Source organism: Martes martes (genome assembly GCF_963455335.1).
Source record: "Martes martes genome assembly, chromosome: 1".
NCBI lineage: Eukaryota > Metazoa > Chordata > Mammalia > Carnivora > Mustelidae > Martes > Martes martes.
Genome location: NC_137888.1, coordinates 3,285,370 through 3,301,263, shown reverse-complemented (window position 1 = coordinate 3,301,263; position 15,894 = coordinate 3,285,370). Strand labels below are relative to the sequence as shown.

General features: G+C 53.0%; 1 protein-coding gene across 1 annotated transcript in view; it reads left to right on the top strand.

The window, feature by feature from the left end:
- The window catches only part of UBASH3A (ubiquitin associated and SH3 domain containing A), a 36,858-nt gene that overhangs the window by 8,208 nt on the left and 12,756 nt on the right, over positions 1-15,894 (top strand). The window contains exons 5-8 of the mRNA XM_080824684.1: positions 2,510-2,679; positions 3,273-3,481; positions 10,691-10,817; positions 15,244-15,343. Of these exons, the coding sequence (XP_080680810.1) occupies positions 2,510-2,679; positions 3,273-3,481; positions 10,691-10,817; positions 15,244-15,343 (606 nt within the window). The remainder of the gene's footprint in view (positions 1-2,509; positions 2,680-3,272; positions 3,482-10,690; positions 10,818-15,243; positions 15,344-15,894) is intronic.

Below are 15,894 nucleotides of genomic sequence, written 5' to 3'. Positions count from 1 at the left end.
GAGTCCATGGGAGGGACTCTGGACTTCCGCCCGGGTCTCTGGTCGGCGCTGGGGCTTCGTCAAGCCTCATCGGTTCCATGACTCGTTCTTGTTTCCCTGCAAACTGGTGAGGGCTCTGGCCCTTCCAGCATCAAGTCTGTTTCTGTGGCCCTTCCACATCGGTCCTGGCACGGGGAAGGCGCTCAGGGCTGTGACTCCAAGGACCCTGGCGGGGAGACCCCACACTGCCCTCTGCAGGCTCCAGCGGCCCCGTTCTCAGATGTGCCTGGACACGGATCCGGCCACATCAGGATTTCCCCTTAGAGGGGGGCCTCTGGCCTCTGGCCTCTGGGGTCCTGTTTCCTGGGTGATAATTGGCTTTCCCCATGTCTTTGCAGATCGGTGTCCTTTATATGAACAAGAGTCGAGGGGTGGCTCTTTAATCTCCTTGCTCCCAAAGGACAACGTGGTCTCCCGGCGGCCCCTGGCCACAGAGTGGGCACGCCACCTCTCTTGATGCCTCGCACCCCTCCAACAGAGAGGTCTCATGGGCCCCGTTTTATAAGTGAAGAGACAGAGGCCCATGAAGAGCAGCCGGCCCAAGATGTCATGGGGTGAAGGGGACCCTAAAGTTCCCGTCCCCCAGAACCGTAGAGAAGGACTTTATTGGGCAACAGGGTCTCTGCAGATATAATTAGTTAAGATGAGGCCAGACCGGACTCAGGTAGGCCCCCCATTCAGTGACCAATGTCCCTCCAAGAGAGGGCAGGACACCCAGAGATGCGGCGAGGAGGCCGCGGGAGGAGGGAGGCAGAGATGTGGGGACGCAGCCACAAGCCAAGGAACGCCAGGAGCCCTGGGAAACTGACGCGGCAGGAGGGACCCTGCCCAGAGCCTTCGGAGGGAGGGCAGGGCTGCCCACCCCTAGGTTTCAGACTTCTGGCCTCCAGGCCGTGAAAGAACACGTTTTTGTTGGTTCAAGCCCCACAGCCCATGGCCTTTTGTGACAACAGGCCCAGGGGACCGCGTCCCCTAAGCAGTGGTTGGAGTTGGAACGTGGGTCCAGCCCTGTCTCGCTCGGCCCACTTGGGTTCCTGCTGACCCTCCCTGCACTCGCACAGAGTGGCTGCAACGGCCCCGTCTCTTGCCCAGGCCCTCCACACCTGTGCCCTGGGCTGGACCCCGCGGGGTGGGGTGTGTGTCCTGCCTCCCTCTAGGGCAAGTGTGTCCTCCCCGACCACCGCGCCGTCGCCAGTGAAATGCCCCCACAGGCAGGGCCTGCAGAGAGCAGACAAGACAAGGCCCCATTCTGAAGTCGTGTGTGGTTCACTTAACACGCGGAGGACAACAAGCGTGGGTCTCTCCCAGGCCACGCCGACTCACGTGGCAAGGCCGTCCTCCCCCAGTGCTGAAACACCTCAGGAAGGAATTTCCCCACCACCCACCCACGACCTCAATCTTGGCTTCTCTCCCCAACAGTTCCTTGTTTGCTGCTAAAGGCTCATATAGGGGGTGGGAGGCATCGGCGGGGCCACCGGGTCTGGGTCCAGGAAGCGACAGCAGCATCGGTGACATTTTCCAGGGGAGATCAGAGCCTGTCTGCTGGTGTGGGTTGCCCAGGGGAGGGGCGCCAGGGGACCAGTATTTACTAAAAGACTCCCAGAGACGTGAATGGAGAGACTGGTTTCAGCACAGCCCCAGCAGGTGGTGGTCCCTGTCCCCAAACTGTTGCTGTCAAAATGAAAGCTGAGTCAGGCCAGGGTGCTCCCAGGCTCACCCCACCATCGGTCCACCTGATACCGAGTCTGCGTGCCCCCGTCGGTGTCTGCCTCCCGGCAACATAAAGTCCTTTGTGGCGCGGCTGAAAGCAGATCCTGGGCGACATCAGGGCCCCGGAACGAGGACCCAGGGTTGGGGGAGGAGCTGGGGCCTCCAAATGACCCGGGGCGGCTCCTCCGAGGGCCTCCTGCTTCACCAGAGGGACGGAAATCGGAGCGATCCCGCCATGTTCGACCCAGCTGAGTTGCCTGCGATGTTTTCTTCCTGAGATTCTGTGGCCGAACCAAACCCCACTGAGCTACAGCACCGGCCTGTCGGGCCAGGCCGCTGCGTAACGCGCCCACCGTGGGGAATGAACGAGACACTGTTCACTGCGTCCGCTTTGGTCAACTGTTTGGGCTACGAGCCGGCAAATCCCCAGGCTCCAAACACCCCCCAACCCATATCTCTACCCCTTTCCTGCCCCTTGTCAGATCTGCAGTTCCCAACCATGCCCTCCGTACCCAACCCTGCCCTCTGTAAGCTGAACTCAGCAGATGGCACATTGGGGGGGGGGGGGTGGCCCTTGCCTTACCAAGAAAGCCCCAGTGCCTGGGGGAGGGAGTGGGCAGAGGCAGGAGGCATCATGCAGAAAGGCTTTGCACCAGCGGTCCTGGGTGCGTGGCCCTTGTGGGTGCGTGGCCACCATGGGAAGGCAGTGCCCAAGGTGGCTTAAAGCACCCACCACCCTTGTGTTTGCCCGACCTCCCAGACTGCACTGTGAAGCCTTGCACCAAGCAGCTGCATCTGACCTTGGCCCACAAGTTCTACCCCCACCACCAGAGGACGCTGGAGGAGCTGGCCAGGGCCATCCACCCGGGCCACAGCTGCCAGTGGACCGCCGCACTCTACTCCCGAGATATGCGCTTTGTGCACTACCAGGTGAGCAAACCCCGGCCTGGGGGCCTCGGCCGGAGCAGCCCCGGTCGGGCAGTCTTCTCGGGCTGGATCCTCCATGGGACAAGTGGCCGGTGAAGCCAGCAGAGCACTGACCCCCGGGAGCCCTCCTCTGGAGGTATTCCAGGAAAAGTAAGACCATCTATGGTTTTTGTCTTCCTTTTTTTTTCTTAATCATGTCCCCTTTTGTGCAATGTGGAACTCGCTTTCTTTTATATCATTGCAAGACCCCAAGTTGAGTGGCTGACACGGAACGGAGGCAGTGCTCCGTTTCAGACCCAGGGAGTTAGCGTGAACGAATCCAGCACGTTCTCTGTTGGGTGAGAAGCTACAAGTAATCCCGCCGAGGAAGGTAGATGTGAAAGTCGAATTATGCTCTGCGCTCTTTCATATTAGAGATCAGTAGATAGTGATATGAGACAGACAGATGACAGACAGCCAGACAGACACCGGAACGCAAGTCCGAACCTACCCAAGAATTCTGTGCCACCTCCTAGTGTAGGTTTTATCTGTCGCCAGAAGCATTGACGCGCCTTCAGGTTCTTGGCTGAGACGGGAAAACGCTTGGTCTTTTCCAGACCCTCAGGGCCCTCTTCCAGTACAAACCTCAGAACGTGGACGAGCTGACACTAAGCCCCGGCGACTACATCTTCGTGGACCCCACTCAGCAGCAGGAAGCCAGCGAGGGCTGGGTGATTGGCATCTCCCAGCGGACGGGCTGCCAGGGCTTCCTGCCTGAGAACTACACAGAGCAGGCCAGCGAGTCTGACACCTGGGTGAAGCACAGGTGAGTGCCGCCTGCGGTGGCCGCCCTGACATCTCTCTCTGAGTTAGTGTCTAAGACCGTCCCTCCCAAAACCCGGGCTGCCATATCTGTGTGCTTCTGGACCATTCCGTCTCTGGTAAAAATTGCCTTCTCCAAGCTGCCAACATTATCCCTGCAGGTAAACAGTTAATATTTTGGCCGATTCACGGTTTTCTGCGGATCGTGTTCAGAAAACATGAATTACTCTATCTGGCTTCTGAGATCATAATCCCAAAACAACTATAAAAGTCACCTCCTTATTATGGACATAAGAGATCACAGAGATCCTAAGCTTGGCTTTATTTATCATTCTGCTCGATGTGGCAGCTGTGAAGTGCTGAGACGGACGACTGGTTTTCCGCTGGTCGACGGCCGATGACCGCGCACGTCCCAGCTAAAGCAACACACGTTCGTTTCCTCCTAGTTTCCATGCATCAGGAGTCTGGGCATGGCTTAGCTCCGGGTCTCACGAGGCTGCGGTCAGGTCTGGGCCAGGGCTGGGGTCTCGTCTAAGCTCAGGGTCCTCTCCCAAGTTCATGCGGTGTTGGCGGAACTCGTTTCCTAGAAGCCGCAGGGCTCCTGGTGGCTCGCTTCTTCGAGTTCAGCTGGAGAATCGCTTCACTCGAGCTTTTTAGCGTCGTCTGGAGAGGCTGAGTTTGCTCAGAATCGTCAGGTCCTGGTTCCCTTTGTTCAATTTCGTCACATGTGTTACTACGAGCAACAAGAGGAAAGCAGGCCAGGCCTTTAGCGCTGTGCTTGGAAACGTTCCTGGCCACACGACCAACCTCACTGCGGAAAGGTTCTGCTTTCCACCCACAAGCTCACTAAAGTTTTCCCCACTATATGGTAAGGCTCCCCCTTCCTCCGACTCCCTGTAATGTATCTGCCTCCTTCCTGATTCTCCCCAGCACCCACGTTACCACGAACGGTCTGTCCAAGCCAGTTCCTGTACCAAGTGTCTCAAAATTCTCCCCACCTCCACCCACTGCTCAGCCCCAGAACGGCTCCCATGTTTTAGGGATTTGTCCCAGCAACACCCCACACCCGACACCAGACTCAGGGCCAGTTAAGGTTTACCCAGAGAAGCAGAACAGCAGAATAGCAATTTATATATATATTAGATATGTACAAATTTATATATATATATTATTGTACATATCTTATACATATAGATACATGTATAATATGAATACATTTCTAAAATATATACTATTTTATAGTTAATATACAAAAATGATTTCTTAGTAATAAAATAGTTTCCATTCATGTCATGTTACTTATATGGTGATATATGTGTATGTTACACACCACGTGTATATGCATCCATTTAAGGATTTATTACAAGGAGGTGCCGCGTGTGACAGCGGGGACAAGAAGGGAGGGAGGTAGGGGACCCAATGGCTGGAAACCATGATGGTAGAAGAGCTTGTCTCCGCGTGACAGTCGGGGGGGACTTCCCAGGCAGACGGGAGAGCAGATGCAGACACGCCAGCTACTTGGAAACTCTGAGGTCAGAGAAGCCCTAAGCCTTTTTGAAAGACCTTCCAACTGGGTAAATCAGGCCGCACGAGATAACCTTGGGATTAACGTAATCGCTGGCCGGGACTTTAAGGACTTGCTCAGCTGCAAGCAGTTTAGGGATTGATTGGATAGCCAGGGAAAGGTGTGTGTACGCTTCCCACCGTGACCTAAAAGGTCTGTAAAAGAGATCGAGAAATTATGAATAATGTATTAGGGAAATAAGTTAGGATACATCCATACAATGGGGTACTTGCCCGTGTTTAAAAACGGTCATGAGGAAGTAATTTATGTGCTGATATGAAAAAATCCAAGACAGGTTACAGGACACCATGGCAAGCACAGGACTATTGTGGGGGGGGGAAGTGAAACACGATCGACTGTACGTGTATGTGTGTGATGTGTATTTACATGCATGCCTGTCCCTAAAACTTCCCTGGAAAGGAGCATCTCTAGAAACTTCCAACAGTGTGCCCGGGAGCGGGTTGGGGGGGGGGGGTAGGCAGGGTCTGGGAGAGGAAGAGGACTTGGAAAGGAGACTGCTCTCTGCGGTCCACGATTTGTCAATATCTGAGCCCTATATATTCATTACTTCTTCAACATATAAATTCACCCCATTTCAAAATTTAAGGAAAAGACTATGAGGACATCAGGTCAAAGAGAATAAATGGGAGAAGTCAGACTATCCAGGGCTGGGGTTGCACACATCATGCAGGCCGGGAGGGGACCGCCTTCCCACACCTGATGCAGAAAGGGACACAGTTTCCACGAAATGATCACAGCCATCCCAGGTGCGGAAGACCAGAGGGGACATCTCTGAGCTTGTAGCCATGCTGTTCTGCTCAGCTGCTGTGACATCCATCGACCATCAGCCCACCTCCAACTCAACTTCAGCCTTTTTGCAATGGCTCCGGGAGTCTTTGGATTCACTGCATGACAAAATCACACCCCAAAATCTGTCCGTGACCTTGAAGAAGATGAGAGGTGACCAGCAGTGTACAAGGGGGGCCGTGTCTTCATGAATCTTAGTGGCTTTCAACGCTCCACATAGAAGAACGCATGTAGCATGATCTAGAACAGAGTGGAGAGGCCATGTGTGTTACAGCTTAGAGAACAGTCTGTCTTCTGGCCAAGTTGAGAAGACTTTCAACACTGAGGCCACACCCGTCTAGTAATTTCCAAAACCACAGAACGAGTTGGTGGCAAGTACCTCAGTCGTAAAAAGGTGCTGTCAGAGGCTGAGTATTCGATCTGCCTCAGATTCCGGTGTTGAAGTCCTGGCCCCCAGCACCCCAGAATGTGACTGTAGAGATGGGGTCTCTATGGAGGGGATTAAGGAAGAATGAGGTCACTAGAGGGGCACCCAGGCAGTCTGACCCATGTCCTGATGATAGGAGATCAGCACACAGACACGCACAGAGGGAAACCACGTGAGGACCCAGGGAGAGGATGGCGTCCGCACACCCGTTAGAGGGGCCTCCAAGGGGCCAGCCCTGTCCAAGCCTGGATCCCAGAACTTGAACTCAAACGGAGACAACAGATGTCTACTGGATCAGCCGGCCCGTCTCTGTTGCCATCTTATGTCTGCCCAGGAGTCCAACAGGGGGATGTGATCTGTACAACCCCACAGGCGGTAGCTACGCCCCTTTTAAAAGCGAGAATGTGAATCCATCTACTCTGTGTTGTAAGTGGACCATTAAGTCGTTCTCCCGAGAAAAAAACGAGAAATAGTTAAATGTTAAGTTCTTTCCTTTCTCCTCTCATTATAATCTTGATTATATTTCATTTGAAAGACAAGCAAAAAAACAATTTGGTTTTCTCTCCAACTGTAGTTTTCACAGATGCTATTTATAGATAAGGAGGCTCTGTTGTGTGCACGGCAAGGCTTGAGCGGGGTAGCCGCCTGCCTCACCCTCAGGAAGAGGAAACCCACCGACGTTTCCTTTGTCAACAGGAGACTGTAAATAGGGCCTCTGCTCTGGGAGGAGGGCGATGTCAATGGTTTGGACGCGGGCGCCAGAGTTCTTGGAGCCCTGCTGCTCTCAGGACCTGGCCTCGAACACCGAGAGTATGTGAGCAAAGGAAATCCACGTGAGCTAGATCTCGCCACGGGGAGTTTCCTGCACAACACGGGGTGGGTGGGGTGACAACTTGACAAGAGAAGGTACAACTTGCAGACAGTTTGAGAATGCATTCACCAAATTCACCACATGGGTGTGAACGGTCCAGGGCACGAGGTGGTGGCGGTAGAGGTGGAGGTGGCAGTGGAAGGCTGGTAGCCAGAGGCTAGGGTGCAGGACAAACGCTCCCGAGGAGCCCCAGGCTCTGGCCCTGGTCAGGTCTCAGCATGGACGCATCGGGACTAGCAGTGGTTCAGGAGAATCCAAGACATGAAGTGTCTACAGGAGAAACACTAACATTCCCACACGGAGGGAAGATGTAGACTCACATCACATTCATGATTGAGGAAGACGAACTGGGAATGTATCAATTCCTCCTGGATTCGCGGAACCTTCAGGTTTAATGAAATTCCAGGAATAATCTCAATGGGATCATCTGCTGGAACTTCAGTGGGTGGTTGAAAAGCGTATCTGGCAAAATAAATGGAAGAAGAGCTGAGAAAACGTTGAAAAATAAACATGATGAGAGGAGATCGTTACTTCACAGATATTAAAAACCTGTTATAAACTGACGATTGAGTTCTGGCTTGAGGGAAGGAGGAAAAGCAGATCCGTGGGGCAGAGCATGTGCCAGAGCGGGAGGCCGGGCCTGTTCACAGCTGCTGGAGCCTCAGAAAGAGAAACGGGTATAAAACGAACGTTATTTTATGTGGTCTCCCCTCACACGCAGAACTCAAAGCCGAGAATTAAATGGAAACAGAAAATCATATAAAGTAGGAGGCACTTCAAGTGAATTTATTTCTGATTTCTGGACTGAGGAGAGCGTTGAAAGCACGGAAGTGGCAGAAGGAGTCTTCGTCAGACACCGGGCAATCGGTGTTTCATAGTGACTATTAAGTGCTTAGAATGTAAGGCTTCTGGGTGTAGAAAACCACGCAGCAGACTCCAGTTGGAAGAGCAAGAGGAGAACGATGCTCTTCAGAACACAAGAGGGAGGCAGTGCATCCTTCCCAGTTACCCCAGTACGCGTGAGCCAGTTACCTCCCCCGGAAGTTCCTCTGTAGCCATGTCAGCTGTGGCCGGGCGCTTCTGTCCTCCAGCGGATTTGTCTCTGAAGCTTTCACTTCACCAAGAGGCCACCTACTGGATTCTCCACTTCTGGCCACTGTGGCAGGTGAACAGTCAGAAGAGTGTCCACCAGCTCTGGCCACAAGGCCACCCACATGCAGCTTTGACCCACGTGCCTTTCTCCCCCATCAGACTGTGCTGTGCAGTCTGAGCTCCTACCTAGGGGCACTGACCCACCGTGCCCCACACCCTATCCCTCTGGGTATCCCAGGCCCTGCAAGGGCACCACTCCAGCACTACCTACCATTCCCAAGATTCTGTCTCATCATTCCCAACGGCAAACAAACACACGCTTATCTTAAAAACAAACTGAAACATAAACGCTTTTTTGTTTCCCTTTCTAATTACTGCTCTTTTTGTCTGTTCTGATGTAGATTTTAAGTTTTTTATGTATTTTTTATCATGGTAACTGTACTCTTTAATCCCCATCCCCCATTTAACCCATCCCTTGACCCACTTCCCCTTTGGTGACCATGGGTTTCTTCTCTGTAGTTAGGAGTCTGTTTCTTGGTTTCTCTCTCTCTCTCTCTCTTTTTCTCTTGCTTCTTTGTTTTGTTTCTTAAATTCCACACATGACTGAGATCATACAGTATTTGTCTTTCTCTGACTGACTTATTTCATTCAGGATAATACTCTGTAGCTCCACCCATGTCATTGGAAATGGCAAGATTTTGTTCTTTTTTATGACTGAGTAATATTCCACTGTGTATAGATACCACATCTTCTTTATCCATTCATCAGCTGATGGACACTTGGGTTGTTTCCATATCTTGGCTACTGTAAATACTTCTGCTATAACCATCAGGGTGCATGGGCCCTTTGAATCAGAATTTTTGTATCCTTTGGTTAAATACTTAATAGTATAATTGCTGGATGGTAGGGTAGTTCAATTTTTTTTTAAAGATTTTATTTATTTATTTATTTATTTATTTGACAGACAGAGATCACAAGTAGGCAGAGAGGCAGGCAGAGAGAGAGGAGAAAGCAGGCCCTCCATGGAGCAGAGAGCCCGATGCGGGGCTCGATCCCAGGACTTTTGGGATCATGACCTGAGCCGAAGGCAGAGGCTCTAACCCACTGAGCCACCCAGGCGCCCCAGGGTAGTTCAATTTTTAACTTCTTGAGGAACCTCCATACTGTTCTCCAGACTGGCTACACCAGTTTGCATTCCCACCGACAGTACACAAGTATTCCCCTTTCTCTACACCGTCATCAACACTTGTTTCTTGTGTTTGATTTTAACCGTCTTGACAAGTGTGAGGCGGTATCTCATTGTAGTTTGGATTTGCATTCCTCTGATGATGAGTGATGTTGAACATCTTTTCATGTGTCTGTTTGCCATCTGGATGTCTTCTTTGGAGAAATGTCTGTTCATATCTTCTGCCCATTTTTCATTGGATTATTTGTGTTTTGGGTGTTGATTGTAGATTATTTTAAAATAGAATTTATAAAGATGATCTCCCCTTTTATAAAATGAGTTTCCCCTGGGGGAACTTGGCCATTTGCTTATTCTTAGAGGATGTAAGTGACCGTTCACTCTCCTCCTCTGGCCCTTCCCCCATTCCTTCAGACACACTCGACTCCCCTCATGTCCCGGAGTTCACACTACTCTACTTAGCTGTCCTCTTCTCCCCCAGTCCCTCTAAATGTGTGCCCACCTCATGGCATCTTTCTTGGTTCCTTGGACAAGTGGCAGTTTCCTCACCACCTGCTACTCCTCGGGTACTGTTTTACGCACCATCCCACTAAATCACCCACTCCTTTCCTATGCGTTTCCCTAGATCTTAATGTGTCTCTGGCTGCTCATTCATTCTTGCATCGCTACCACACCTATCTTCACACCTTGGCTATTTTAGAAGGTGAATCTATGCGGACGGCTTTGCCTGGGCCACATGCCACATCCGCCAGCCTGGGGGCTTAAACAACCGACATCTCTCCTGTCACGGTCGCAGGCTGCAAGTCCAAGCTCAGGGTGTGGGCAGGGCCGGTTTCTCCAGAGGCCTCTCTCCTTGGCATATAGACGGCAGCCACCTTCCTGATGCCTCTTCATGGTCTTTCTTCTGGGCCAGCATCCTTGGTGTTTCTCCATACTTCCTTGTCTTTTCTTATAAGATAGAATTGGGCCACCCTACTTGGCCTCATTTATTTACTTCTTTGAAAACCCTGTTTCCAATAAAGTAATACTCTGAGGTGCGGTGAGTCAGGACTGTAAATGTCGACACAGTTCAGCCCATAAGGGGATTTACTCTGGGTTTGTTATGTACTGAGCCCTGGGCTCTTTGAACACCCGGTTGTGTTTCGTCCTCAACGATGACCTTCCCTGCCCATCCTGTCATGCACGTCCCCACGCATATGCATGAGCAAATGCAGACAGTTTCTTCCCCATGTCTTCATAGCAAGAGCGTACTTGTTTCTTCTCCTGCAGGACTTACACCTTCAGCCTGGCCATGGACCTGATGTCCAGAAAGGACGGTGAGGCCAGCAGCCGGCGAAACGGGGAACTCCACCCTTCACAGACATCAAGGGACATCAGCAGCATCCAGGCTTTACAGGTGACAGAATTCCCTGTTTTATAAGATGAACAAAGGGAAGCCATACTTTCTATTAACTCCATGGTAGTCTTGGGCCCTCGGTACAGCTACAGACCCGGGTGTCTGCGACACACTCTGCCCTGCAGTGCAGAGACATTGGCCATGCTGCTCCGTCCACCCTGGGACAGAGGGGTGGACCCCCATAACTGTGAGCCGGGCTGTGAGCCCCTGAAGGCAGCCTTCTGGATGTCACAGGAACACGCAGCACATGTCTGTAACTCGGTGGGTCAAGGCGCCAGAACGAGGGGCAGGGAAGATGTGGGGACACAGCCCTGCCCAGAATCCCAGACTCCTAGGCCAATTGTTTCATCAGCATGCTGTGTGGCCCTGAAGAAGTCACCTGCCCCAGGGCCCCAAAAGATGGGGCTCTTTCAAGTCGGTGCTGGGGGAGAGATGGGGGCTGGTCCTTGGTAACTTGGAAGGCCGGCAGCCACATGGCCAGGCTCTGGGGCACAGCAGGGACACATGAGCCCTGCCACCTGTGTGGGGTATGTCCAGGAGGAAAGGCTGCCTGCAGGGCCTCCATGGAGTAGACAGCCCCTCCCCCAAAGCAAACAAGTGACATGGTGTCCCTGGCGCCGTCTGGGTGGTGAGAAGCCTGGCCCTCTGGTTCCTTAAGCAGGAACCCCCAGGGGGCAGGGCAACTCCTGCAACTAGCCCTTGACCCTTCCCACCTCAGGGGAGATGCCTGTCTGACCACGTTGTTTCCAAAGTGGTCCCTCCACGTCCTGGGTCCCGTGTCCCCACATTACATTAGGATTTCAGTGTAGCCACCTCCAACCGCATGGAAGATGTTAGTCCCCATTTCACAGACTGAAGACTGAGACTCATGGAGGGTAGGAAGCTTGCAGGGGATAATCAGGCACCGAAGCATCCCGGAACTTGGTTGTTTTGGAGGATCACCTGGGACAAGGTTCCTACCACAGGCCTGAGGGTCTGTCCCTCCACAGAGAGCAGGGCCATGATGTCTGGCTCATCCCTGTGTCCTCGGCACCTGGCTCAGGGCCTGGCTTGCAAGTCTCATTGGCTGAATCACAGAATGACCTACTGAAGGCACTAATCAGAACTCGTGATCCAATCGCCCTGAATCCAAACTCACCCTCCTTCCCCAAGAAGCCACCCGCCCTCCAGGCTGGGGTGTGCTGGGTCCGGACAAGTGCTGAGCCCCGGACGCTGGCCCCGGGAAGGCCACAGAGCGTCCCCGTCAGACAGGTCTTCAGTTGGAGGGAACAGCCCAGGTCGAGTGGCCGCCAGGCAGGGGCCAGAGGCAGACAAAAACAGGGTCCCCTGCCCAGACTGCCCAGACTCTGGCAGGCACAGCTGAGGCTGGACTCGGCCCCCTTGGCGGGGTGCAGGAGAGCAGGCATGGACTGGGACGGGGTTCCCTGAGGCCATGTGCCCCTTTGCAGATGGAGGACAGGAAGCTGGGATGGAGGGGTCAGCCCATAGCTTGGCCTACATCTGAACTCACTGCAACCTTAAATGAATGAAAACCTCACAGACCGCCCCCTGCGAGCCGGCGCCTTCTCACCTGGTCTGAGCTCACCCCTCCGTGTTGTAGGAAAAGAAGATTGTGGTACCATCTTCAATCCGAGGACGCTAGTAGGCTGAAAACTGGCCCCAAAGATAGGAGGCCCCAGTTCCTGGAACTTGTGAGTGTTCTCTTATGAGGAAGAAGCATCTTTGCCCGAAGGCGGAGCTAAGGGTCTTGATGGGGAACACCCCATGTGCCCTACATCCAATCACAGCTGCCCCTAGGAGAGACAAACACGGTGCCTGATCCCCAGGGAAGAGGAGAGACCACAGACACACAGAGGAGGAGGCCCCGTGAGTGTCGGGGCAGGCTGGAGTGTCTCAGCCAAGGCCAAGGACTGCTGGGGCCCCGGGAGCTGAGAGAGCCAGGAAGCATCCCTCCCTTGGAGCTCAGAGGCGGCGGCCCTGCCGACACCGTGAGTTTGGAATCCTAGCCTCCAAACTCCATGACTGCATAACTTTGGCTTGAAGTCCCGGGTGGTGATGCTTTGCTACAGGAGCCCTGGGACCTCCCACGTCCAAAGGGGCAATGCGGTCCTGATGTCCCCTAGGCCCCAGGAGTGAGGCCTTTCCAGTCCCCGAGGACCTTGCCTTTTATCTCGATATTCCTGTCTCCAAGCTCTGCATTTCAAAGTTCAAATGCTCTCAGCTCCTCCGGGAAGAGAATGCTCTAAGTTCAGAACCTCCACCCATGCATCAGTACTGACGATGGAAATCGTCAGGAAGCAGACTCAAGCTGGGAGCCCACGTGTATCTTGCCATCTGCCTGCAGGTCAGCCCTTGACAGGGGCAGGGGCTGAGCTATGGTAAAATTCATTCCCCTGGGGAAAGGCATCCTGGCGCCAGTAGGCATCAGCCGCCCTTCACGACTGCAAGATAACAAGGCAAACTTCCCTTTGGGGCTCTGTCCTGCAAGTTGCCTTCGTCCCCAGCACCACAGAGCTGCACACTGTAGGGAGAGACCATCCATCTTTCCTTTGCCTTGATCCTGTGTCCACTGCAGAGAACTGGCCCCAAGGCACCGAGAATCTGCACAAGGAGACTTGGAAGTTTCCACAGGCTCACACGTACTTTTCATGCACACATACGAGTGCAGTCAGACCGGCCAGGAGTGGCCAGTGGGTTAAGCTGGAGACTCTTCTGCCCAGAGGGCTGTGGACTTCTCAAGAGACGGGAGGGTCTGGCAGGAGCTACCTGGGATGCTGGCCCCACAAACCCTGGGAGGCGAGTGACCATCGTGCCCAGCCTCCTTCTCAGCATTTCCTCACTGGTTCCCAACACATGGTCCCACTTTAGCCCGCCAACGAACTCAGAGAAGTGTTGGAGGAAGCAGGCAGCATGGGCAGACCCTCCCAGTTCCGCCCTGTGAGCAGAATCAAATCCGAAAGGGAATGGTCAGGAGCACTGGCTGGGTCCCGCGAGGTCTTGCTGCCCCTACAGGGGGTTGGGGGTCCAACGTATCTGCATTTTCCTCTCTAGGATTTAGGGGAAGTCAGAGCAGGGCTGGGGCTCACGATGGGTCTCCACGCTGAGGAGGGCCACATCTTACCACATCCCTTCCTTACCCCACTCAGTGGCAAAAACACACAAACTACCAGCTCTTCATTTTCACCCTAAGCCCAGCCTCAAAGAACTGTGAGGCCAAAGACAGGAAGAGGGGGAAAAGGCTCTACTTAGGGAAAAGGAGCTGGGTAAGGACTAGCAGACTGGCAGCCAGAGCTGCCTCCTACCCAGATGCCCTTCCCATTCCAGCCATCCATGATGAGCTTGGCCTAGCCATCCCTGGTTACTGTAACCCATCCATGCCAGCAAGCTTGGCCTGTCTGTCTTGGTGACCTTGGCCCGTCCATCCCTGGTGATCTTGGCTCCAGGGATGACCAAGTTCCATGTCCAACCTGAAGTCCCCCCAGCCCACCTCCTGTGGCACATACCGTCCACTCTGTATCTCAATCTGTTCTGTGACTCATCTTTCCATGTTTGTCCCTTGGTACCAATGAGAGCCGAAGCTCCCTTACTGGGGAGTCTATGAACTGAAGCTTGTGTCCCAAGCTCTGACAGGCATGTTCCCAGTATGCTGGGCCCCCGGGATACTAACAGTAGTATCTATATAGAGAGAAAATATGTAATATCTATTATATGACAATGCGTGGATATAGAAAATGTCCTAAGAAGTAACTATGGAGGGTTGCTCTGGTCTGAATGTTTGTGTCCCCCCAAAATTCACATGTTGAAATCCCAACCACCAATGTACTAGCATTAGGAGGTGGGGGCTCTGAGAGGTGGTTAGGTCAGGAGGGTAGAACCCCCATGATGGGATTAGTGCCCTTCTGCAAGGGACCCCACAGACTCCCTTGCCCCTTCTACCCTGTGAGGACCCAACAAGAAGTAGGCCCAGAAGAGGGCCCTCGCCCAATCATGTAGGCACCCCGATCTCAGATTTCCAGGCTTCAGAACTGTAAGAAATAGATGTCTGTTCGTTATGAGCCCCCAGGCTGTGGCATCCTGTTACAGCTGCCCGGAGGGACTAGGACAGGAGTAAGAACGTGGAAGACATGGAAAGGTAGGAAAGTTGACACACTCTGTATGGTATGGGCTGTTCCTACTGCTTTTCATTTCCTTGGTAGTGTTATAATGCCCAGGAAATAAAAAGTTGCTAGAAATTGAAGAGATTTCCACCTGTAATTCCAGACCTTCTTTCATTGCAATGATTTTGGTGAAATGGGCTGTAGCCACTGAGGCAGGAAAAAAGAGATTGCTTTTCTAGGCCACCGTGGGATGGCAGGGGAGGTGCCCATTGAGAAAGTCTAAGAATGCAGATGTAAAAATGCATGCATCTTTCCTTCCATTATCTCAGGCCACGATAGCAAGAAGGAGTGTTTTGGTGGTGCGCCACGGGGAGAGAGTGGATCAAATCTTCGGGAAGTCGTGGCTACAGCAGTGCTCCACTCCGGATGGTAGGTAGCATCCTGACAGAATCAAAGCCCAGAAAGAAGGTAGACCTAACAAATGGCTTCCCTCCTCGACCTCCTGAGCCCACTCTCCTGTGGTACCGTTCTTGAGAGTGACTGTGTAGAGACAGTGTGAGTGGGAGGGGTGCCCCCTCCGTCTTTCTCTGTGGGACTCACACCCTGAGTGTGCTGGCTGTCTGGAAGTGTCTTACCTCAAATGCTGTGTGGGAGGTGGAGGAATGGCTACCAGCAGTAAGCAATCTACTGGTGTGCCCCGCGGACGGTCGTCTTTCTTCTGGGCACACACATGTGGTAGTTGGCTAGTGAGCAACATTGACTCGAGAGGATTGAGGTCTCTGTGCTGTGCAGTCTCTGAACCCTCAGCTGCTGGCACAACTCCATCTCCAGGCTCATTGCTGTATCTCTCTGAGTGACTCTTCACTGCTGTGATCATTTCCCTACAATGTTTAACTGCGCTGCTCAACAGGCAGATGTATTTTGAACATGCATCTTGCGTACCCCAAGGTCACCCCCCAGAATGCCAAGAACTAAGGACA